Source organism: Rhinatrema bivittatum, chromosome 2, assembly GCF_901001135.1.
Source record: "Rhinatrema bivittatum chromosome 2, aRhiBiv1.1, whole genome shotgun sequence".
NCBI classification, from domain to species: domain Eukaryota; kingdom Metazoa; phylum Chordata; class Amphibia; order Gymnophiona; family Rhinatrematidae; genus Rhinatrema; species Rhinatrema bivittatum.
The window spans coordinates 249,312,235-249,336,111 of record NC_042616.1 but is presented as its reverse complement, the minus strand read 5'-3'; the positions used below and the strand labels follow the sequence as shown (position 1 = coordinate 249,336,111).

Here is a 23,877-nt window from a genome sequence, read left to right as displayed (position 1 = left end):
TGCAGTTCATTTAGGATCAAAGAAAAATGAACTGACGACATGTGAACACACAATCATAAAGGGGCAGATTTTAAAACATACGCGCGGGCTTACATTTGTGTGTGCAGCCTGGCGCGCACATGTTATAAAATCAGGGGTTGCCACGCACATGGGGGTGCACACTAGTGCAAATTGCGTGCGCTGAGCCCTCGGGGAGCCCCGCTGGCTTTCCCTGTTCCCCCCCCACCTTCCCCTCCCTGTCCGCCCCCCCCAGCCCTAAAGAACCCCCCCGTACCTTTGTTTTGGAACTGCTGGTGCACGATCCCCCTATGCCGGAGTCCTCGGCCACGCTTCCCAGACCGCCCAGCCATGCCCCTGGATGGCCCCACCATGCCCCTGCACCGTCTGCCCCACCCCCATCCCGCCCATTCAGAAAAGCCCCAGGACATACACGTGTCCCAGGGCTTTATATGTGCCGCCGGGCCTTTTGAAAATAGGCCCGGTGCACATAAGTCCTCCTGGATTTACGCGCGTAGGTCTTTGAAAATCTGCCCCAAAGTGAACAAGTACTCTCACCAAGACAAATGCAAAATAACAAGAGAAACCAAAATTGTACTTTTCAGCTCTGAGAAGACACACATCTAGCAAAAATGTTTCATGAAAATGTGGTTTTACTGAGAAAAAGCGGTGACAGTAAGCCTGGCGGTGGCAATATAGATCTGGTCTACTTAATCATTCACCTCAGTTTTCCTCAGCAGAGCATGACAGCAGAAGTTCAGATAAGTGGTTCCCATGATGCAGGGTGTACACGAAACACCAGCCTAGTGCTGGGATTGCATTGGGACTACATTCTTCAGACATACATTATGGACATTAATGCACTATGGAGTAGATTACACTGGGCAACAATGAAAGTGTTACTGACCTAAAAAGGTCCTACTCTGTAGTATCTTGATGTGCTGAACACGAATATGAGCATGAAAAGTTTTTATTGGCTCTCGTTTTGAAGATATTTAATATATTTTATTTATTTTGAAACTTTTATATACCGGTATTAGTGGGGACATCATACCGGTTCACATATTAACAAAAGGTTTAGAAGTACATTTCAACAAGGTAGGCGAACTGGGCAGGGGGTTAACCTAGGGCAGTAGGGAAAATAGATTAAACAACAAGAAATCAACAAGAGGTCATAACAAGAAGACAACAATGTACAATGTGATTAAATTCCTTAATATAAGGAAAAGGGCGGTCACCTAGGGGGTATGAGCAATAGAGGGAAGGGAGGATCTATTCTGTGTAGGCTTGGTTGAACAGGAATGTTTTTAGTTTCTTTTTGAATTTGATGGCGCAGGGTTCAAGGCGCAAGTGGACGGGTAGGGAGTTCCAGAGGGTGGGGCCGGCAATGGATATGGAGCGGTCACGGGTGGAGGAGAGATGAGCTGCCTTCAAGGACGGTACATGTAGATTACCTTTGTTGGCAGATCTGGTAGCTCGGGAGGACAGGGGCGCAGTGAAAGGGAGGTCAAGCCAGTTGGAGTTGTGAGTGTAGATAGATTTGTGTACTATGGTCAGGGTCTTGTAGTGTATACGGAAAAGGATGGGAAGCCAATGTAGATCCCTGAGGACAGGGGTAATGTGTTCGTGTATGCGTGTGTTGGTAATGAGCCTTGCAGTGGCATTTTGCAAAAGCTGAAGGGGTTTTATTGAGGATAAGGGGAGCCCTAGGAGGAGGGCATTACAATAGTCCAGTTTGGAGGTAAGGGTGGCTTGGATCACTGTACGGAGATCTTGGGTGTACAGCAGGGGTCGGAGTTTCTTAACAACGTTGAGTTTGAAGAAGCCTGCTTTGAGGATAGATTTGATTTGTGGTTTCATGCTAAGGTTGGGATCAAGGAGAACTCCGAGGTCCCTAACAGCTGGTTGACCTGAGAGGAGGTTAAGTTTAGGGTCATTAGGTATGAGGTCAGGCGGTTGCGAGGAGATGTGGAGGAGTTCCGTTTTGTTTGCATTGAGGGCAAGCTGAAGGTTGGTGAGGAGGGAGTTGATGGCTGCAAGGCAATTTTCCCAGTGCTCCAGGGCGTCAGATATAGAGCTGTGAATGGGAATGATGATCTGAACATCATCAGCATAGAGATAGAATTTGAGTTTAAGGTCAGTGAGGAGCTGGCAGAGGGGGGTGAGATAAATATTGAAGAGGGTTGAGGAAAGAGATGAGCCTTGCGGGACTCCTTGTTGTAAAGGGTGTGAAGCAGAGAGGTTGTTTCCAATTTTGACAGAGAACTTTCTGTTTGAAAGATAGGATTTGAACCAGGCGAGAGCTATTCCTGAGATGCCGATGCTTTCTAGCCGTGTCACTTTCTATGTTTAGTCACTTTCTATGTTTAGTCATGTAAATGTATCCAGTAGGACTGTAAATAAGCCTAGAACGATGTAATATTGCATAATACCATCATGCACACATCATCCAGAGTTTATTACATCATTTTCTGATGCAATGCAGTTCTACTGCCATGCTACTGCTGAGTAAGCTGACGTCAGCAGTGTTCTATATGAAGCCCAGTCAGAAAGAGTGAGCATTTGAAATATTCATGCTGGCTGACTACTGCTGGACACTCTGCAGAGATGCTCCCGAACAGGTGTACAAGAGACAAGCAAAGAAATCTAAGAAGTAGTCTATGACTTCATTTTTCAAACGGTATTAACCGTAGGTCTCCTACTATTGGCATACAGTTCAAGATGTAATTATATTATTGCATATTACAAAAAAACTAGAGCCAATTTTGCATTTTCACAGTCACATTCTTGTTTAGCACATGGAAATTTATAAGAATTGACTAATTTCATTTCCGTAACATGACTTTTGTGAAAATTTGTTGCCCAGTGTTATCAAAACAGCGCTTGGGCGTACATGTGTGCGTGCACTACCCAGCGCGCACACATGTACGCCCAATTTTATAACTTGCGTGCGCAGGCAAGTTATAAAATCAGGGGTCGGCATGCGCAAGGGGATGCACAATTGTGCATGCTGAGCCACGCTGCCTTCTCCCGTTCCCTACCCCCCATCCCACCTTTCCTTCCCCTAACTCCCCTGCCCCCCAGCCCTAAGCTAAACCCCCCAAAAATATTCTCCTATCCGACTGCCGGCGCGCGATCCCCCGGCACAGCGGCAAGTGGCCACTGTACCGCGAGCCTCTGACCCCTCCCCGCCCCTTTTTGAAAGCCCTGGGACTTAGATACGTCCTGGGGCTATAGGTCCGGTGCGCGTAGATCCGGATTTACGCACATAACCTTTCGAAAATCCGGCCCTATGGTTTTTTTTTTGAGGGTTTTCTTGCTTTTCGAATTGAAACACTAGTCACCTTGGACTTTTAAATATTTCTTTGATTTTCTTTTGTTTAAGATGTTGTTAGATATTCATTGTGGTGTGGCATTGTTTCCCTAGAAAACGGAGGTGAATGATTGAGTACACTGGATGTCCAATTGTATATTGCCACCGTCAGGCTGCTGACACCGCTTTTCTCAGTAAAACTACATTTTTTAAAAATATATATTTATTGGCATTTTATAAATTAAAGCACATATGCAATACTTTTTATAGAATTTTAAATGGAAATAAAGAAATAACATAGCGAAACAGTTATATAATCAGCAGATATGTTAACCATTACGAAAAAAAGAAGGGAAGGAAAGAAAAAAGAGGAGACTATGAGGTAACTATAAAGAAAAAGCCATAGCATTGAATTATGCTCCTGTCTAAACTAAATGTAAGTTATTATTGATCCACCAAGGGAACTGGAGAAAATGTTATAACCTTCCTCGTGACAATAAAAGATCTGAGCTGTTCAGGAGAAAAGATGTAACTAGTGGAGTGATAAGTAACGCAACATTTACGGTAACGAAGTATAAATGTAGCACCTATATCCAGTACCTTCTGTCTCAAAAGAAGGAAACCTTTTCTCCGCTCCTGAGTAATCCTCGAAAGGTCAGGAAAAATACGAATGGCCTCCCATGAAAATTAGAATTAAGATTATGAAAATGTAGAGACATTATCTTACTTAGAACCCTATCAGTAACAAAAGAAACAAGAAGGGTGGCATGATCAATAATCTCATTACCAGATGACTCAATAAGTTGAGTAACATTTAAAGAAGGAGGAGAAACAGAACTAGAAGGAGGAGAAACAGAACTAGGAGGAGATGGCAAAAAAAAAATAAATAAAAAAATAGCCTTATTTATAGATGGCAAAGAATCCAGTGCAATTTTCAAGATGTTGATAAAATATCTACACAAAGTCATAATGGGAATTTCACCCATTACTGTAGGAAATTTAAAAAAACAGAGATTCAAACGACATGAAGAATTTTCCAGGAACTCAACCCTTCTAGAAATGGTATTTCATTCTTGAACTAGTTGAGCCTGAATAGTAGTCATCTTGGTCAAATCTTGCTGAATTAAAGAGAATTTATTCTCATGATCACCTAATTTAACCTCGTGCTTGCTCACCAAGGGATCTAATTTCTCCACAAAGGAATTTAACTTGGAGTAGAAGTAGCCAGGGCCTGGTCAAAGTGAGACATCAGCTGTAAAACTACATTTCCATGAAACATTTTTGCTAGATTTGGATTCTCAGAATTGAAAAGTAAAATTTTGGTTTCTCTTGTTATTTTTCATTACATATTAAAACAAACATAAGAAACTTGCAAAATGCTGAAGATAGTACCAGTGTGTACTTACTCTTCTTTTCTCTTTAGCTTGTCCCTAGCTTCTTGTGCTTTGGTAAAAATAAACCAGTGCAGAGATGCTGGATCACAGACTGTAGGTATGGTAAAGTGGCCCAGTTCATGCAACTTTGGAGCATACTGATCCCTGAAAAGACACAAAAGATGCTGTGAGTTAGAAGGGACTCAAGAAAATTAAAAAATTTAGGAGTGTACCAAGTGTATACTTTCAGTATTCATCCAACCAAATATTTAATAATGGGGCAGGCTGTTTGGGATCAGACAATCTATTTTTAACAGCAAAGGTTACCACTCTGTTTGGTGATAATTTTAGGATACACCGACATTCCACTAGATTCACAACTAGTAATTGTGTAGTGTTATTTCTGGAGGCATTATGGAGCTTGAGGCCATTATCATGGAAATGGAAACCAATCAATGAATCAACTTTCTCCATGTCTTGTAACTGTTTATCTTTTTTGTTGTATGTGAACCGATGTATGTGAACCGATGTGACTGATATGACTGAATGTCCGTATACAAAAAACAAACAAATAAATAAAAAATGTCTTGAAACTTCACTCCCTCACTTTCCTGGAGAGAGGGTGGCTCATGTAGCTAGGTACTGTGATCCCATATCCCTGCAGCTACCGACGTCCTCTCCCTCAAAATAAGAGTTAGTTTTAAGTAGAAAAAGAAATTCAAGGAAAACATTCAGGATGAACATTAATGGACAAGCAACTCCACACTTATTTCAGTGCAAACGCTTCCTTAAATAAGGAAAAATTGTATACACTGAGACAAAAGGTGGCCAACTCTGGTCCTCGAGAGCCACAAACAGGCCTGGTTTTCAGGTTACCCACAATGATTATGCAAGAGATAGATTTACATATATTACCTCCACTGTATGCAAATTCTCTCATGCATATTATTGTGGATATGCTGAAAACCAGGCCGGTTTGTGGCTCTCGAGGACCAGGGTTGGCCTTCACTGCACCAAGAGGATGATTTGGTCCTAGCAGTTTTGGCCTCCAGGAGGCAAACAGTAGTTGAATACCAGGTTTTCATGAATATCTAGTATCGTAAGAAAGGAAATTTTGACAGCTGTTTGCTGTGTTTTCAAATATACCAAAAGAGTTATTTACAAGGGCCAGAATAAAGATATTCAACGTGAGAAGGTGGAGCATTATTGGATTCCATTCTGCCTTTGCTCTTGCAGCCAGATGGTTATTCGCCTGTCTAGAAATGTGATTTATATTTGCCTCCCTGTGGCTTATATTCTCCTCAGAACAGGAATAAGTCGGGCTGGCCTCCCTTTTTTCCCTGCCCAGCTCCTGTTATTTCCTGTGGCAGGAAATTTTTTTTTTTGGACCTTAGCAGTTTCTTTCTGCTCCTTCGGACTTCCGGCTAGAAGCTATCCAGGGATTTTCCCCCTATTTTTTTGTCCCCTCCTAACTTCCATTAGTGCAGTCACTGCAATGACCGTCCTCGGCTAGAGCTATGCCCTCAGGCTCCTTTTGAAACCCTGCAATCGTGAAACCTAAATCTGGGCCACTAGAGGGTCACCGTTGTTAAGATGACCAAATCCCTCCACAGCATCGCCGGTCCTGGCCAACCTGGGAAACAGATAACTTGAGATGGGAACTGAACCCATGCCAGGGCGCAGCACCGTCACTCAGCCACCAGGCCCGACTAGGAAAATCTGATTTTGAAATGTTCTTTTCCTCCGAGTATAGGTCTTCATTCATGGAATCATCTTCCATTTGAAACTTGTGTCTCACTTGATTCTTTATCTTTTAGAAGGATGGTGAAGTCATAGTTTTCAAGCAGGCTTTCACTTGACTGCTACGTTAGCAGGGCCTGTGAAGTTCTTGCTGAGCTCTTACTGGATTTTTTCATGAAGGATTTTATGTTTAGTATTTTGTAATGTTGGTTTTGTTATATTATGCTTTATTATTTTATGATTGCTGTTTAGGATTTTATTTGCTAATATTGTTTTTATGTATTGACAGATATAACATTGCATTTTTTTTTCAATATAGTGAGGATTTTTCTTTTTTGTACCTCAGCTAGAGTGCATTTTATAGTAATAAAATGGAGTAATAAGTTTTAATAAATAAAAGGGAGCCAGTCCATGTCAGGTTATTTACTTTTACTCTATCCGTTGCCACTGGAATGGAAACCAAAAAAGGTCTCAGGAAAACACTGCAAAAAAATCCAGTTTGGAGCAGCTTCTGGTCACAGTACTCATCTGTGGAAAACAAACTTTGCCAAACCCTACCTGTTCTACAAGTATCTCAACACACTACAAAGGCATTCCCTCTGGCCTTCCCCATTCATATCTTTTTTCTTAATCATGTTCACAAGTATACATTTATTTGGAGCCTGTACACATGCATTCACAGTCCTGCACTCAGACCCATAATTCATGTGCGCATAAGCATGAAGCCTAGAAAAGCTACAAGGTATACTAAAACATTATCCAAAAAAGGTGGCTTTTTATTTTATACAGAAAAACATTTTTTTCTCTTCCCTCTGCCACCTCTTCTTCCTCCTGCTGCTGCTCCCAGAAGTGGAGTATGAACATGGCCAGGTGAAGCTGAAAGAGATAAAAGGACAGGCACTCAGATGCCGCTCAAACAACACAAAGTGTAAAGCAGAAAAGGAAGCAGCCACGTACAACTAAAGCTCCAATAGGGTGCATCTCTTCACCTCCACAAGAAACTCCAGGGAACGCATGCCTGCATCCACTGGTGGTGTGCCTCGTCTGCAGGACACAGGCCCTTTGGAGAGACTGCTATATGTTCTGGGGAATGGGGGAAAGAGAAGGAAAAAAAAAAAAGAGAAAAAGTGGGAAGAGAGTTTCAGTTACACTAAGAAGCATGAACAAAAAATGCAAAGGCCTGATATAAAGAAGAAAGAAGACATGGAGCGTCTTAGGATATGACAAGAGCAACTAGGGCCCAGTCATTAGGTTTTCTAGAGACATACAAAGTGGATGCGATTATTAGTAGGCAGAGGGATTTTTGCTTGGAAGGGGCATTTTTGAATGTGGTTTAGGGTGGTTTATGTAAATTGTATTATGTTTTTATTTAACCAAAACTGTGTGTATTTTAATGTACACTGAGCCTGGGTCAGTTTTAGAAAAGCTATTTGCATTATAGAACAGAGTATTGTGTATAACCCCTGGGCTAGTGTCCCATTCCTCAGTTATGGCCTTATGTTGTCTGACTTCCTCTTCCGATGTTGAGCCTCTCTGAAATGAAAGATTCCCTGTCATGTTCTGAGGGGAGATTTCTTCCTAGGCCCTGAGCTTTGTTCAATAATTGAGCATTACAGTTTCTGGTAAACAGCAGTAATAATCACACTGGAAGCTGATTTGGATTCCAACTTAACTTTTACTGATTAAAGATGGAACTTGATGAAAATATTTAGCTACAAGTTCTAGCTCTTTACAGTCGATTTTCAGCTTTATTTCTTTTAATAATTCTACAACTTTTAACTTCCAATTAATTTACATTGTTACTGAAGTCAATTGATTTGTTACTCCTGATCCTGGGGTAGTTCTGAAGGTTCTTCCCAGAATGTGGTGGATAGGATGATACTTTTCAGTTCAGATTGTGTTAAAAGTCCCATATTTCATACCTTTAGTCCAGTTGTTCAGAACAAAGTTCTTACTCCTTCTCCTTACTTCCCTTTTGGTACCTGGAGGATACCTCCATACTCCTTTCTTCAGTGTCCTGATGATATAGATGTTTTTAACACCAGATGCATCCACTAGTCTCCACTGTACTCCTCATTCCTCTTTCTCAACCAGGAATGAACAGAAATTCCAATAATCCACTGCAGAACTTCCAATAGTCCACTGGATCTCTCTCTTTGAGAGACTCCCAATGCCTTCATATATTCCTACCCCGAGGCCCTGGATTCTAGGGAACTCAGGCAGATGGCAAAAATAAAGCTCTTAAACTGAAAACAGAACGGGAGGAAGCAAGCGTAGAGAAAATTTCCTTCACCCTAACTGAAACAGGGCAAATATGACTTCTTCAAAAGTGGAAAAACAGCACCTTAGGCTTCATCCCCAGAAGCCCTCTGGTCCTTTCCCCAGGAAAATAACCAAACCAGGAGCGGCATGACGACATCCTGTATGCGGAAGGGCTAATTCAAAATCCATACCCTAAAATAGTGGTACTGGGTTTCATACTCACTGGGCTCCACCATTTCAGCCTCCCACGGGGGGAGCTACAACCCACAATAAACCTATTCCTAGTCTCTTGGGACATTCCTCTTAGTAGGAACTCATGAGGTTCTCTACATGTGCATAAATAGCTTTAAAAATTACAACTTTATGAATTGTATTCAATATTATTTTACTATTAATTGTATTTACTGTTTTGTTATGTAAATTATGTTTGATATTTTATTCTATCTTTATTAATATGTTTGTCAGCCACGTTTGGTGTTCTCATATTAGATGAAGAATCGGATTGGACATCATTAGTTTGATGACTTCGTTCGGAGTTTCCATTGGTGGTTTTAAATCATGTGCTAGCATTTAAATACCTTGAAGGTTTGTAAACAATCACTCTATGCCATTTAAAAGCTTCCCGTCGCCAGGGATAATTTAACATGTTAACATGTATCTGTGCGGACAGTTCCTCTGATGAAGGATATTTTTCCAAAACCTGGCCAAGCTGGGAGAGTAAAAGCTAAGTAAACATTGAATAAATATACAAGATTGAGCAGTTTCTTCTAGCCTTTTAGACCGGCATATGGGGGAAAGAAGATTGAAGATGATTATAGACAATGGAGGCATTAGTTGGACATTGGCATTTTGATTTATGATATTTTAAGTCACATAAGGTCACAGCATATAATAACAAAAAATGTTTTTCAAAAAAAGATACATTTTGTGAATCTGCATTTAAGAATGGTGGTTGGTAGTTAGTTAATGATTATAAATGAAACATTTGGCAACCAAGTTGGTGTCTTGACCGGTTGAAACTACCACTTATCCACTTTATTATATTTCTACATCTCTACATTTTTGTAAAGTAGTGTCGGGGTAGAGGTTAAATAGTTTGTCATTTTTTATGTATTGTTAACCCCATGAGGGGAGATTGTCGAGATTACTGAGCCCATATTAGATAAGGCAGAATACAAGGTCAAACAGAAATGTTACTCAAAGGCAAGCATAACACTATTCAAGAAGAAAGAAAAAAAGCACATGCCTTTTCCAATCCGTGCAATAGAGGACTGTGAAGACAGGAGCTCTGCAGGATGATAGGCTATAGTGTGGAGAGAGAAGGGGAGTGTCTGCTGCTCTGGTGGTCAGTAGAATACCATTATATTGTCAGTTTAAAGGGCCAGATGGCTTTTGGCATCCTTTAATCAAAACTGGACAGGCAAGTCAAATTCTGGGCACTTGGCAACCCTAGATATGATCATCCCAAGATGCTTCTCCTGTTTAGTGCTAAATAGATAATTGTGAAATATAGTGAGTCATGAATAGTGAATACCGGTACTGTACAGCTCCCGAATCAAGTGACACTGATATTACACCTAAGGTTGTGAATACTGACCCCCTAGAGGTGTGCAGCCAAAAAAAGTGTTTTTTTTTTGTTTTATGTTTCATTTTAGTATGTGCTAACATTAATTTAGTGTGCACTAATCAGAACAAATGACAGCACATTGCTACTGTCACCCTGCATGACATCAAGGCCCTGACTGTGCTAAATAAGAGGTTTATGACAAGTCCTGAGGTAAAGCTAGCAAGCCCTACTGAATGTTGGTCTTTTATGACACAGGTCAATTTTATGTTATTTTGTTTAAATAGAAGTACAAACCAGCATGATTTAAACACATATTTGTGAAAAGATTCCATTTTGCCTAATCTCACATGGGAAACTTATACTTGGAAAAAATAGCCAAGTGATCCAAGCATCTCATAGAAATTAAATAAATACCCATATACAGGAGGGGTTATGCTGACTCCCACTCTCCAGCACCTTTAATCAGTTGCATTATAACACACATAAGCCTCATTATCCACTTTTGCACTTAAAGTTGTTCTCAAGATGTCAGCACATCTGCAATTGGGCAAAGGAAATGTATGGAGCTTGCTCACAGTCAACCTCAGTACAAAGTAAAACAAGAAGTTAAAAATGCTTATCCATACTTCAGTCATCATGCAGACTTGTTTAAATATGCTCTGAAACAGTAATGTGCCCCTGAACTAAAGAATATAATGGGGAGAAAAGCACAATGTCAAAAAATGCATTTTATGCCTCAGGTGGATATAAAGGATGATCTATAATAATGGAAGGCATGTATAATAACAAAAGAGAGAGAACCATTTCCATGTATGCACTCAAGGTGTGCCAGCCGAATTTCCCGAGCCTCCAGATGCTTGATGGACCAGCTCAGCTCTACAGAGGACCACTGACCATGTGCTGTGAGTAACTAATAGTGAGCTCCCCACCCAGATAGACTCACATCTGTGGTCACTATCATCCAAACAGGGGTACTAAATCCACCCCTTTGATTAAATGCTTGCGATCTAGAGACCATTGTAGGCTCTGTGCTACCAACACTGGAAAAGGCAACCTCACCGAGTAGTTGTAACTCTGGGGATTCCACCAAGAAAGCAAGGCCCTCTGCAGAGGGCGTACATGCACCCTTGCTCACTGAACCAAATTTAAGGCTGCAGCCATGAAACCCAGGGTCTGAAAGAAAAGCCACACAAATGGAGTCTGAACAATCCACTACCTCTTGATTTGGCTCCCCAATTTCAGAATCCGCTGTTCTGGAAGTTATACCTGGCCGGTGAACACATTGAAGTGAATGCCCAAATACACAAAGTTTTGAGATGGTTGCAGAATGCTCTTTGCCAGGTTGCAAAATAAACTAGCTCCTACAACAATTGGATCACTCTCCGGGAGGCTGCTTGGCTCTCCTCGAAGGACTTTGCACAGATAACCAATCGTCCAGGTGGACCAGGATCCCTGCCACCACTGTTATCATTACCTTGGAGAACATCTGTGAAACTGTAGCCAAACTGAAGGGCAAATGGTGACAACACTGTGAAGCAAAGATACTGTCTGTGCTCTTTTCAGATGGAAATGTGAAGATACCCTTCCATCAAATTCAAAGAGGTAAGGAACTCCCTTTTCAGCATGGCCATGATAACCGACCACAAGTTTTCCATTCTGAAGTGAGTAACCTTCAAAAATCATTTACCAGGATAGGGCGAAAGAAACCCTCCTATTTTTGGAACCATAAAGTAAATGGAGTAACACACTAGCTCCTCCTGGTTTTCCGTTACCAAGATAACTCCACCTTTTATGCAATATGTCTTTGGGGAGTAGACAGCACCATGGCTTTCTTCTTGGCAGACCATCAAGGGGAAACCATAAAAGAATTTGAGCATCAGATGCTCAAATTCCTGGGCATAACCATGTGGTACACTTTTGAGGACACCTTGATCTGTTGTCAGTTGTGCCTACCAGTGATAAAACAGAGAAAGACAAACACCTATCCCAAACCCTCATTGTGTCACTCTGGAGGTGGATTCTGAAGAACCATCCTTGTTATTCTTCTTGGAACAAAAGGACTGGCAATGGGAAAATGTACGAGGCCTCTGGATTGAAAACCTTTGGTTCTGCTGAAATCTCCTGGAGTCTTGCAAGCAGCCAAGAAGGCAAAGGGATTGGAAGAAGACCTACCCTTATCCTCCGATAGCCTGGGGACCGTTGAGTCTTTCCAAACTTTAGACATCTTCTCCAACTCCTCTCCAAACAATAGGCATTATTAAATGGTCAAACTGAACTTGGAAATATTGTCTGGCAACCAATGGCTCAACCACTGAAGCCGGTGGGCTGCTATTATGGAGGCTACTCCTCTAGCAGTTGAGCAGACTAAATCATATCTGGCATTTGCCAAAAAAGACAGACCTTGGCTCCAGGGAAGGAGAATCATCTCCTATTGCTGCTTGCACCTCCTGAGCTAAGCATAAACCTGCTTAATCATAGCCTCTTTCTTCCTATCCTGTACATCCTTAAGCACAGCACCCCCTTCCATTAGGATGGTGGTTCGTTTAGACACCAAACTAACAGGTCAATACAGTAAACAGGTCGATACAGTAAAGTGCGTCCGCGGTTACCCTGCTTCTAACCCGCTTTCTACTCACAATTTTGCCGCGTTAGCCCAACCCGCGATTCACTATCCCTTTTAACCCATCCTTACCACTTCTTTAAATCAACGGGTACCCCTTTCCGCCCGCGGCATGTATATGAGATGTAAACGATCGGATTAGCTATTCCCCCCAATTCAGTAACGCGCGCCCCGACTATCGCTTTTATAACCTGCAGTTTAGCGGCGCGTTTAACCTGCTAATTTACCGCCTACCCCTACCCCTGCGTTAGAGGCAGGGGTAAGGGTAGACGGCAAACTTTCCCCCAAAAGAAAACCTAAAGACCTAAAATCCCCTCCTCCCGAAGCGACTGGACATGTAAAATATGTAAAACCTAAAATCCCCTCCTCCCGAAGTGACTGGACATGTAAAATATGTGAATAAGTGTAACCAACTTACTTTTTGTTTCTTTTTCAGCCCTTTCAGCCTTCTCTGCCGTCCTCCGGAGGGGGCAGACGTCATGCGCTTCGCTGGCTAGAGCACCCAAATTGACGGGCGCTCAAGCCAATGAAAGCACATAAACGCGCGTGCGTGATGTCACGGCATACGTCATGCACGCCCGTCCATGTGCTTTCGGTGGCTTCGGGTGCTACGGGCGTGCGTTTGTCCGTCTTCGCCGGCGGGGGCCGCTGGAAGCTGCTTTCGCCGCCAGCTGCCCCCTCCGGAGGACGGCAGAGAAGGCTGAAAGGGCTGAAAAAGAAACAAAAAGTAAGTTGGTTACACTTATTCACATATTTTACATGTCGAGTCGCTTCGGGAGGAGGGGGTTTTAGGTTTTACATATTTTACATGTCGAGTTGCTTCGGGAGGAGGGGATTTTAGGTTTTACATATTTTACATGTCGAGTCGCTTCGGGAGGAGGGGATTTTAGGTTTTCTTTGGTTAAAGTTGGGATCCAATTCCTGGTGCCTGTCATTTCAAATGACATTTGAAATGACAGGTACCAGCGCACCCAGGATACTGTATAGCGCGGGCCTAACGCTTCACGGACGCTTCTTGGACGCGGCTTGCATTTGCATGCGATTTTAATACAGTATCGAGCGGTAGGTGAGCCGGACTGTGCGTGCGGCAAACGTGGGTGTGCCCGGCACTAACGCAGCTCTTCCTACCGCTCCTTACTGTATCGGCCTGAGACTGAGGTGTCCACTCAAAGAAAGAGAGTTGGTCCTTCACCTGAGGATTCAGAGGATATATGCTGGTCAGAGATTGTCCCCCACTTAAAATTAGCCTCCGGCAAACTCCATTCCAAACCCATCAAGTCCTGCACCGCCTCATGGATGGGGAAGAAACATGAGGCTTTTCTGAGACTGACCATAATGGGGTCCCCCAGGGTACCTTAGCCCCATCTCTTCCAATTATAATGTGCACAGACATTGTGAAATCAGAGAGGGTAACTCGTCCCTGTGAAGAAGCCGCAATATGGTCCTATGGGCATCTCCTTTAGGAGGAATTTCCCCTTCCTCCAAAGCCTCAGAGTCTTCACCTGGGAGAAACAACCAAAATCATCCAGGGAATCCTCCAAAAGGAAGGAATCCTCTCCCATTCCCTTAGGGTCCAGGTTCTGACAAGCCTGCTTCAACTGTTGGGAAGGCACTGGAGCTGACGGAGTAGGTGACTTTTGCAACTTGGACATCCTCTGCTCCCTAGAAAAATCTTGCAACCCTTAAAAAGTTCTATCCATAAAAGGGAGAAGACATCCCTTTCAGGGACAGATGATTCAGGCTTGACTAGGTGAAGGGAGTCACCTTCTGACCCCTGTCAGTGCCCAGGAATGAGAGGCTGAGGCCCATCCTAACCAGGGCCCCTTTCCAAACTGGCTGTTGGAATTCCTCTTGTGGAGGGGGGTGGGGGCCAATGCTGTCGATCTGGAGCCCTCAGCAATCACAAATTCGCTGTCTGGCATGCCCCCTTGGGTTGTGGAGACTCCCTGACAAATGTTGAGCATTTCTTGCCTACGCTAACCAAAGGTTGCAGTCAGAACACAGCAATGTCTTTCTCCTACAATAAGCTGCGGGCGCCATCTTAGGCATACCAAGTGGCTGTGAGAGGCAGCCCAACTTTCTTGAAATCCTCCCCAAAGCTCCTAGAAATGTCTCCTATTCTGCTGAAGGTCTGCTTTGTAAAAACTGTTTACCTGGGGTTCACCACTGCAAAAATCTGAGATGCTGGCTGTCTTTCCTTCTGAGTCCCTTTTTTTTTCTTTTTGTTGTATTTTATTGTTCCTCAAAGAAACTGACAGCCAAAAAATTAAAGGCACAGCCAGCAATTTCTTCTTTCCTTTTCCCAAGAAGATTCAGAACAGAGGGGAGGCAGAAAACCACAAGAACGGAAAAGAGAAAGTCAGACCTTACTCTTCTGGAAGCCTTTCCCCAAACATCCTGCTTACCAGAGGGAGAGGATCCTAATAGTCACCTCTGGGATTCCCCAAGCATGAAAAACAGCAGCAGGGTCTTGCTCAATTGAGGGAGAACTATTTATTTAAAATTATTTTTTAACTGCACATTCCAAAGATCAAGGTGGTTTACAAAAATAATAACATACATAAAATTAAAAAAAAATACCTGACAAAGATTGAGTGTCTGGACTGTGTTCAATCACCACTGTAAAAATATATTCTCTGGAATTAATCATGTTCTTCACTGCTGCTCAACCTCAAATGCTTTTTTAAGTAGCTATGTTTTAACATCTTTTCTGGATGCTTTGATGTCAATTGTGTTTCTTAGTTGTTCTGGCATGGTATTCTACATTAAGTTAAGCTGTCACTTCATGGAGCACAATATCTAACTTCATGGAGCTATGCCGTAGTCCACATAATCAGTAGTGAATGTCCACCCTCTGCTGGAGACAGAGAATACTGGCAGGTTGGTGGCAGTACAAGAGTATAAAGGAGATGACATCAGCAAACTTGTTAATCTTTGTTTCCATCTGCTAGTTGGCAGGTATAACCCATTCATATTGACTTGCCTGACTGACAAAGAGAAACAGGAAATACATGCATCTCTAGTTTACATAAAGTGGTGTGATGACAGAGCGGATTTTATAAATACTCGCAGAGCTGATGTTAGGTTGAAAGGCAGTCCAAGGTATTGAAAGTGATGAGTCCCCATAACAAAATCTGAGAGACTGCTTGTGACCTGGAATGTACCTCTATGTGGATGAATGCTTCCTTCAAATCAAGAGAACCTAGCCAGTCTCCTTTGTTTAGAACCTTTCTCTCATAAGATATTTGTTCAAGGCCCTTAGAACTATTGTGGGATGGTATCTTCCTGCTTTCTTTGGAACCAGGACATACCTGGGGCAAAATCCCCACCCTCTTTTCTGCAATGGGATAGGTTTGACTGCATTGGCCTACAAGAGGGAAGAGATCTCCAATTTTGGTTAATTATTGGTGTCTACCCAGAGTCAATTTTCTCCTCAGTGGATGATTTGAAGGAATTTCCAATAGGCATAATCAATAGCCTTCTGATATTATCTGAAGGACCCAACTGTTGGACATTGTATAAAATCTCAGTTTCCTTCCGACAGAAAGTTTCCTCAGAACAAAGATTGAAGTACTGGCTATGGACTCTGGATCCAGTCTAAAACCCATCCTGGTTTTGACTGGGTAGCCATGTGGGGCATACAGTTTCTACTTTTGTGATGATGAGGCCTGAAACTCTGTTGCTACCAGAAGTGTTTGAATATAAAGGGCCAGATTTTCAAAGGGATACGCGCGTACCCCCCAAAAACCTGTATAGCTAAGTAGTTTGTGTAGATAGGCAGACTAGATAGGCCGTATGGTCTTTTCCTGCTGTCACATTTCTTTGTTTCTAGGTCATCACTTCAGGCACAAAAATAAGCAAGCCCATAACTGATACGTTTGACTGGAAATTTGGGAAGTTCTCAGATAGTAGAATTCTTCTGTGAAGGCAACCAGTCTGTATCTGAGGACATTTCTTTGGGCAAGGTTTGGAGAGCAATGGTTTGTATGGTCCAACTTTCATATTGTATGGATAATGTTGATAAGACATTGTGGAAACTGAAATTCCATGTCAAATCTCATGATGAAATGGCTAGTGCAATGATTGTTTGGGTGCAGACTCTCAAGGGCCAAGCTGGATCTCTCCAGGGCTTGAGTGAAGCTTTTTTTTTTTAAAGTGAAGATGGTTATGGCCATAAAGGTGTCAGGAGCACTGAAATTTGGGTAACCCACCCCAGGAGCAATGCAGAACTGCAAGGCAGGGCCAGCCTTCCACCTAGTCAGCCCCCTCCCCCACAGGTTGAGCGCTTTGGTTCTGGAGGCAGTAGGCATTGAAGTGGCAGTACATTATGGCAAGTCCAGACCATCTGGAACAAGGCTGGAGACGTTGGAGCAGGGCTAGAAAATCTAGAGCAAGGCTGGACGAGGCAAGGCTGGCACTGTGGACAGAGACAGGCAGGGATAGGATACCTGGCTGGATAGGGCAAGACAAGAACAAATGAAGATAAGACTGGACATGGCAGTCAGGACAGGACTGGACAAGCACTAGGTAAGACTATACAGAACAAAGAACATAAAATCCCGAAGGCAGCAAGGCTGGAGACCCAAAGGCCACTAGGTACAGAAAGTCCTGGAAGGCCACAAGGCAGGATACAAGAGATTAGGTTTGTAGTCCAGAAGGCAAGACAAGGCAAGGCATAGAGTAGGCCACAGAACAAGAAGCAAGAACGACCGGAAGGACTAAAGGCAAGGTACAAAGAAACAGTGGCCAAGTCAGAGAACTGAGAGTGACTTCATAAAGAGGCAAAGGTATACTGGCAAGGCAGGGTTACATAGGGCTGAGACTTAGGTGTGGCAAGAGCAGCGAGGCAGAGTTTTAGCAAGGCTGCTGGTGAAGGCCTCTGCAAGTGAGGAGGAGTCACAGCAGACAAGACCAGGGTACGGAGAGGCTGCACAACAGGCGAATCCATGACGAAAGGTGGAAAATGTAAAAATATTGTCAAGAGGAATAATCTAACATTTTTCCACAGAATGACCATCTATGTAAGAGGTATCTGCATAAGGTACTTGTAACTTCTGAAGATGGTCTGCCATATGTGGTTAAAACATATCTTCCACAAGAGAGATGTGTGGAGGGGCGGCAGGAGATGAGTGGAGGTGGTTTGTTGCTTCAGAACCTTTCACCACTCTTTAATTAGACAGGTTGCTCTGATAATTAATTTTGCATTTGAGTCTGACAAGGATGGGATATTCAGGCTTTTTTTCATAATAGGGAAGTTTCTTTTTTAGGTACTAAAGTATGTATTTACTCCGATACCTGCACTGTTACTCCCACATGGAGTAAGAGATTTCTTGTCCTGTGCCAACAGTTTTTTTTTCCATAGGAGCCCAATTATTTTTAGAATTTCCCTGCAGTTGTCTATTGAAATATCAAGGGAATAAATTACATATTTTTGGAACCTAACCATTTGGTGATTTTCCTACAGGACAAAGTCTCATTTGAGGCCTCCTGGTTAGATCCCTGCTCTTTGGCATAATTAGGAGGTGATGTATTGTTTACAGTTGATTCACTCTATATTAATATATGCAGCCTGGTCATGGTAGCACTTTCCTTTGTAATTTCTCTTTTTTCTTCTATAATTTATTTGGTTGATCCTGCCCACTCCCCACCCTAATTTTTGGAGAACTTGAATTGACCAATCTCATGATCTTTTTTTCTCCTAATATATGATTACTAGTGTAAGGACCTGTCTTAAAATGTTGGGTAAAAAATGCACGAATGTAGTCACTATGAGTTCTCCCCCACCTGCTACCAGGAACGCACTGCTCTTGGCTGCAGACAGAATGTACTTTTACCACTCAGAGGCTGGCAATGCTCTCAAATGTTTTACACGTGCACACACACACACACACACCCACACACACATTCTCACCTGTGGAAACTACACAAAAATGGTCTTCTTTGCATTCCATGTGAAAATCATTTCTGTTGTTTTTCCTCATCAATTAAGTTATTAAGGCTCAATTTTTGGTGGGACACTACCAAAGTGCACCCTAAGAAACAAAATCAATAATCAAGTCTCCCAAAAATGCAGCACAAATATGCTTTTTAGACAGAGATCAACACATACAGTAAAAGTAGCAAATTATTTAGAGATATTGATTTTGACTGCTGTATGTCTCAGGGTATATTTCTATAGAACATTCTTTGTCTTCTATATTTACTTTGAAATTTAGAAATAAAAAAATAAATAAGACATGGAGACTATGTAGTAATGCTACAAAGAATGCCCCTCTCCACCCCTCCTAGTTCAGCTTAATCCCAGGAACCTACAGCATTTCAATCTGGACTTACCCGTTATTTAACCTGTATATAACATGCTTTACTGCCTCCTTGTAACTTGGCGATGTAATCTCCCCTGCCTCCTTGTAAATATGTAATATTATCTATATTATTTAGTTCACCTCTTCCCTTCACCCCTACCCTCCCTAGTTCATTCGTTCACTGTCTCCCTTTTACCCTTGCATTCCTTGTTCCTATTGTTACTTGTTCCATGTAAAGCCTGTTGCTAGTTTTGTTCTTTGTAAACAGACGAGATGTTCCCAACGTACGTCGGTATAGAAATGCCACTAAATAAATAGAGAAATATAGAGTACTGAGACTGTCTGGAACAGTAACGCGAATGTGTGCTTCTGTATGCACAATATCCAGGGACTCCTTTGATCAAACACTTTGGGGTAAATATTTAAACAGGTCCCGCACGGAAAAACACCTTGTACGTGCATATGTAGGGATGGTAACTTTAAAACGAGCATGTGTGCGCCCTCAAAAGCGTGTGTGTGTGTGTGTGTGTGTGAATATGTCACTAGGGCTAACAGTGTGTATTACTAGGCTAACTGGGGGGAGGGGATAGGAGAGTGGTGGCGCATTGACAGACAAAATGAGTATTATAAACTTATGGATACTCCAGGAGTAGTGTTTGAGGAAGGAGGAGGTACTGCTTACAGAAAGTGTACAAGACCAGGTCACAGCTTTTGTATCTGTCTGAGGAGCAAGACTTGCACAGGTTCACTTTTAAGAAAGAAACCATACTGTATCTCTGCCAGCAGTTAGAGTAGGACCTACACCTTCCATTCAGAGTGGCCACACTTTCGGGCCGATTCAGTAAAGTCCGCCTGTGTGCGCGATTCAGTATTTAAATTAGGTCCGGCGGTAGAAACGGGACCTCCGACTTAATATCGCCAAGATATTTAAGAACTATGTTCTTAAAATGTGCGGCTTGGCTGCACATTTTACTTACTGAATCGCGCGCGAATACCTAATAGGGCCATCAACATGCAAATGCATGTTGATGGCCCTATTAGGTTTGGCGGGTTGGATGCGCGTTTTCCGCCCCTTACTGAATAAGGGGTAAGGGAAAACGCGCGGCCAATGGCGGGTTAACAGTGCGCTCCGTTGGAGCACACTGTACTGTATCGGCCCATTTGCCAGTACACCTCAAGGTTACTAAAGTCTTGGTCTTTTTTTCCACTGGCACATTCTAGACACCTCCAGGGATCACGGCTGGAATAAGTCAGTCAGCCACCTCCAAATGTTTAGATCAATTTCTGGCTGCATTTCTCAGAAAAAACACATTAGTATATATATCTTTCTGACAGTGCAGACAGCAGCAACAGCAAATAAGGACAGATTTCTACCATATTGCACATTTCTTCTTTGTTTTAGGGGCTGTCGACTGTACTCGCATTTCTATAAGGTTATTTTATTTATTTGATGTACAAATTTATGTAGATATTAGTCACTTTCTGTTTGTTTTCTGTTTTGTTATTGATTTTAATTATGTATCTATGATGTGATCTGCTATGAACTATAGGATGTATGTGGACTATAAATTTAGTTATTGTATTTATTTAAAATTAATCTGCCCTTCTGCTACTGCCAGGGCTTCCACTCCCTCAACAATGCAGGTGGTCTCAATGCCAAGGGATAATCATGGCCGTAGTGCCCAGATTTCCAGAGTCCTGTCACAATGCCTACATCCTCTTCTGGTCAGGAATTCATGACCACTTCCAGGATAATCACATCACTGGGGTGTGGCTTCTAAGTATGTATACTGCTCTCACTATAAAAACATAGCTACTAGCCTCTGCCCTTTTCTCTCCCTCTGCCTCTAAGTGGTCTTCTGCTTTGCCTCAAGAGGCCCACTCCAGCCTCTACCATCAGATACGCCTCACTGCCAACCAGCCTGGAATATTTTTCTCTCTCCAGGTGATAGAGGATATCCATTCAAAACCTGGCTCAAGATTCCCTGGCACACCCAAAGGCTGCAGCAGATGACCACTACAAAAGCGTCCCCAGATTGACCAGGGCAGTCACAGAGAAACTTTGGCCTACTCAAAATATGTTTCCGCTGCTTGGTCAAATCAGAGGGATGACTTCTATACAAGCTAACAATCATCTGTGATGAATTGTAAGCCTGCTGCGTGTTCATAACTTGGCCAAAACCAGAGGCCTACCTCCTCCCGAGGGGCATGATGCTCTTCTTACAGGGCCCCATGATCAAAAGGAGGAGTGGGCAAATGGCCTGGATGAGGAGGAATTGCAGGAGCTATAGCCCAAGACTCACCGGCGGCCTGTAGATGAAAGGAACACTCAGATACAAAAATTTTTTCAAAGGTGAAGATGCATTTAATTTATAAAAGAAAGGCAACATATGTGCATAGAATATACATTGTTTTCTTGGGATGTCCTCTCTTTTTAGGGGAGAGGGCCTCAGGTACCTTGGATTGCACCAGTCCTGTACTTCTGCACAGAGGTGTTCGGTCACTACTGACTGTGCCATTGGAGGACACAGACACAGTGGCAAGGTGTGATAGCTGCAGGAGGACACAGGAGGTAAGTGAAGCTCCTGAGAGCTGATGTTTGGGGAGCCAGAGGAAGAAGGCCTGGCAACACAGATTTGCTGCACCTCTTTAAAAGGTATGCAAGATGAGGCTGACACCCTGTCGGCAGAGATCTGTGGTAACACCTGTGTCATCAGCGAGAGAAAAGCCTTGCTATGAGGTGGTAGAAGCGTTGGTGGAGAAGGCATCTTTGGACGTGGTGTCTGTAAGAGGAGAAGGCATCGATACAAGGATATCCTTCCACTGGACTGGTGAAACTACACCTGGTGAAGGCTGAAACCATGATGGTGGTGGTTGAAATGCAGGGAAAGGCCGCATCAAAGAGCTCTGTGGCTGCCAGGAAGCATTCCATACTGGCTACAGCTAATATGGAGGCATCCGCTGAAGCATCTCCCTCCAAACAGAACTCATGGAATGCAATTCCTCCCGCAGCACCTGAGTTGCACCTTGCAGCTCCTGTCTAACTCCCTAAAGCTCATCTAGCAGCACTTCCTTTAGGCTCTGAATGTCTTGTCACAGGCCTGCAAGGCGGTCAACAACTATCATTTTGGACCAGCATGTGGCTCTCGGCTAGCGTTCAAGATAGCTGTTTATCTGATCTTGGAGAATAGCTGGCCTCTTCTTTTCCAGTACCTTCTTCCTCAGTGCCCTTATGTCCTAAGACATTTGGCGTATGCAGTGTATTATAGGTAGGGAAGGGCTCATCCACCAACAAAGCCTAGGTGTGCTTCTCATCTCCTGGTAGATCCCTTTCCTGCTCTTCTCTGGCTGTTACAGATTCTGGAGGCTCCTCTTTTTCAGACTTGCTCTGTGCCTATGGACTTTCTGGCAGCACACATAGATACCGCCTAGCCCAGTCCATCAGAGTCAGCGTGTGCCTCATCACCTACAGGAAGGTAAAGAACACAAACTTATAAATGCAAATATTTATATGATATATGCACGTACAGTGCCCCTTTTTGTGGAAATTGTTTCATTGAAATTAGCAAACAACAAAGTTTAGATACACAAGTGTTCCTGTTGCATATCACACAAATAGAAATATAATGATCAAATGTAAATAACAGCCCAGGGCTGTCCCATCCCAGATCCACTCCCACAACCCCATCCTTTCTATCCCCTAATCCAAACACACTAAGGGGGGAAAGACTCATCTGACACATGTGAATAGTCAAAAATCTTTTAAAATTTGACTGCAGGCTCTATGGGGAAGCTTCAAAATGTAAGGTAACCACAAGTACAAAATGAATTTCTTTCTCGGCAGGGATGTTGCCTTACTAGTTAGTTGTTCCATAAGACTAAATTGTGTATTTTATTTTTCCATTGTGTAACGGAAGGAGTATCTGGATATCTTCAACAGTGGAAAATAGTAATTTTCGCCAAAAGAAAAACTTTATGAACCCACAGTTTCTGAAGTGCTGTTCAATGGTCCAAAGGACAAACATTCAGTGCTCTTTTTTAAAGTGGTATACGTGTGTTATTCTTTTTTCTGTGTGTGTAGAGTTGGCCAATATGCTAAATATTGGGTTTAAGGAATCCAAGGCATGTGTGATTGATGAACTCATCTTAAGCTCTTCATCTCTGTAGCTGGTATTTTATCAGAGATGGTGAGGTCCTTCATTCACCACAAGACACTCATCTTTGTTATTTTTGGCCCCTATATATTAGATGATTTCAGGGCATTTGTAATCTACATACTCCATTTTGGGTTATTTATGTTTGGATGAGAAGCAGCTGAGGGAATTGACACTTCTGACCTTGCTTCAGGTGATTTCCCTCATATTCCGAATGGTAGGCCCTTCTCCATTATAGCAGGTGGGTGAATGGAGACATCTAAGAGTCCCTGATAGCTCATAGCTAGAAGCTTTAATGAAAAAGCCTTCACATGCTTCTTTTGCCTACATCTGTTAGAAGATAGGGGTCCTGGGAGAACTGCAGTTATGACAGGCTGACCTCCACTGGCATGTGGATTGTCCAGAGATGGCATGATGATGAAGGGATTTTTAGCAGGAAGCTGAGATCCTCATGATGGATAGCTGTGTGCTACATGGGAGGACAGTTGGTACATGCAGAGAGAAGGTCAGGATTGTTCTCCAGGTTGGCCAACATCACAATAGGATAAG

General features: G+C 42.8%; 1 protein-coding gene across 15 annotated transcripts in view; it reads right to left on the bottom strand.

Annotated features, from left to right (window-relative positions):
- TCAIM (T cell activation inhibitor, mitochondrial) overlaps positions 1–23,877 on the bottom strand; it is a 167,739-nt gene that overhangs the window by 5,428 nt on the left and 138,434 nt on the right. For 10 of the 15 annotated variants that reach the window (XR_003854572.1, XM_029589388.1, XM_029589395.1 and 7 more), the window contains one exon: positions 4,717–4,848. Coding sequence is in view for 12 of the 15 variants with exons in the window: in XM_029589388.1 (XP_029445248.1) it covers positions 4,717–4,848 (132 nt within the window). In the remaining 3 variants the exon portion in view is untranslated. Of the gene's footprint in view, positions 1–4,716; positions 4,849–5,605; positions 7,507–18,805; positions 18,905–21,368; positions 22,641–23,877 lie in introns of those variants that run through there. The other 5 variants (XR_003854573.1, XR_003854574.1, XM_029589399.1 and 2 more) reach the window with 5 other exon arrangements.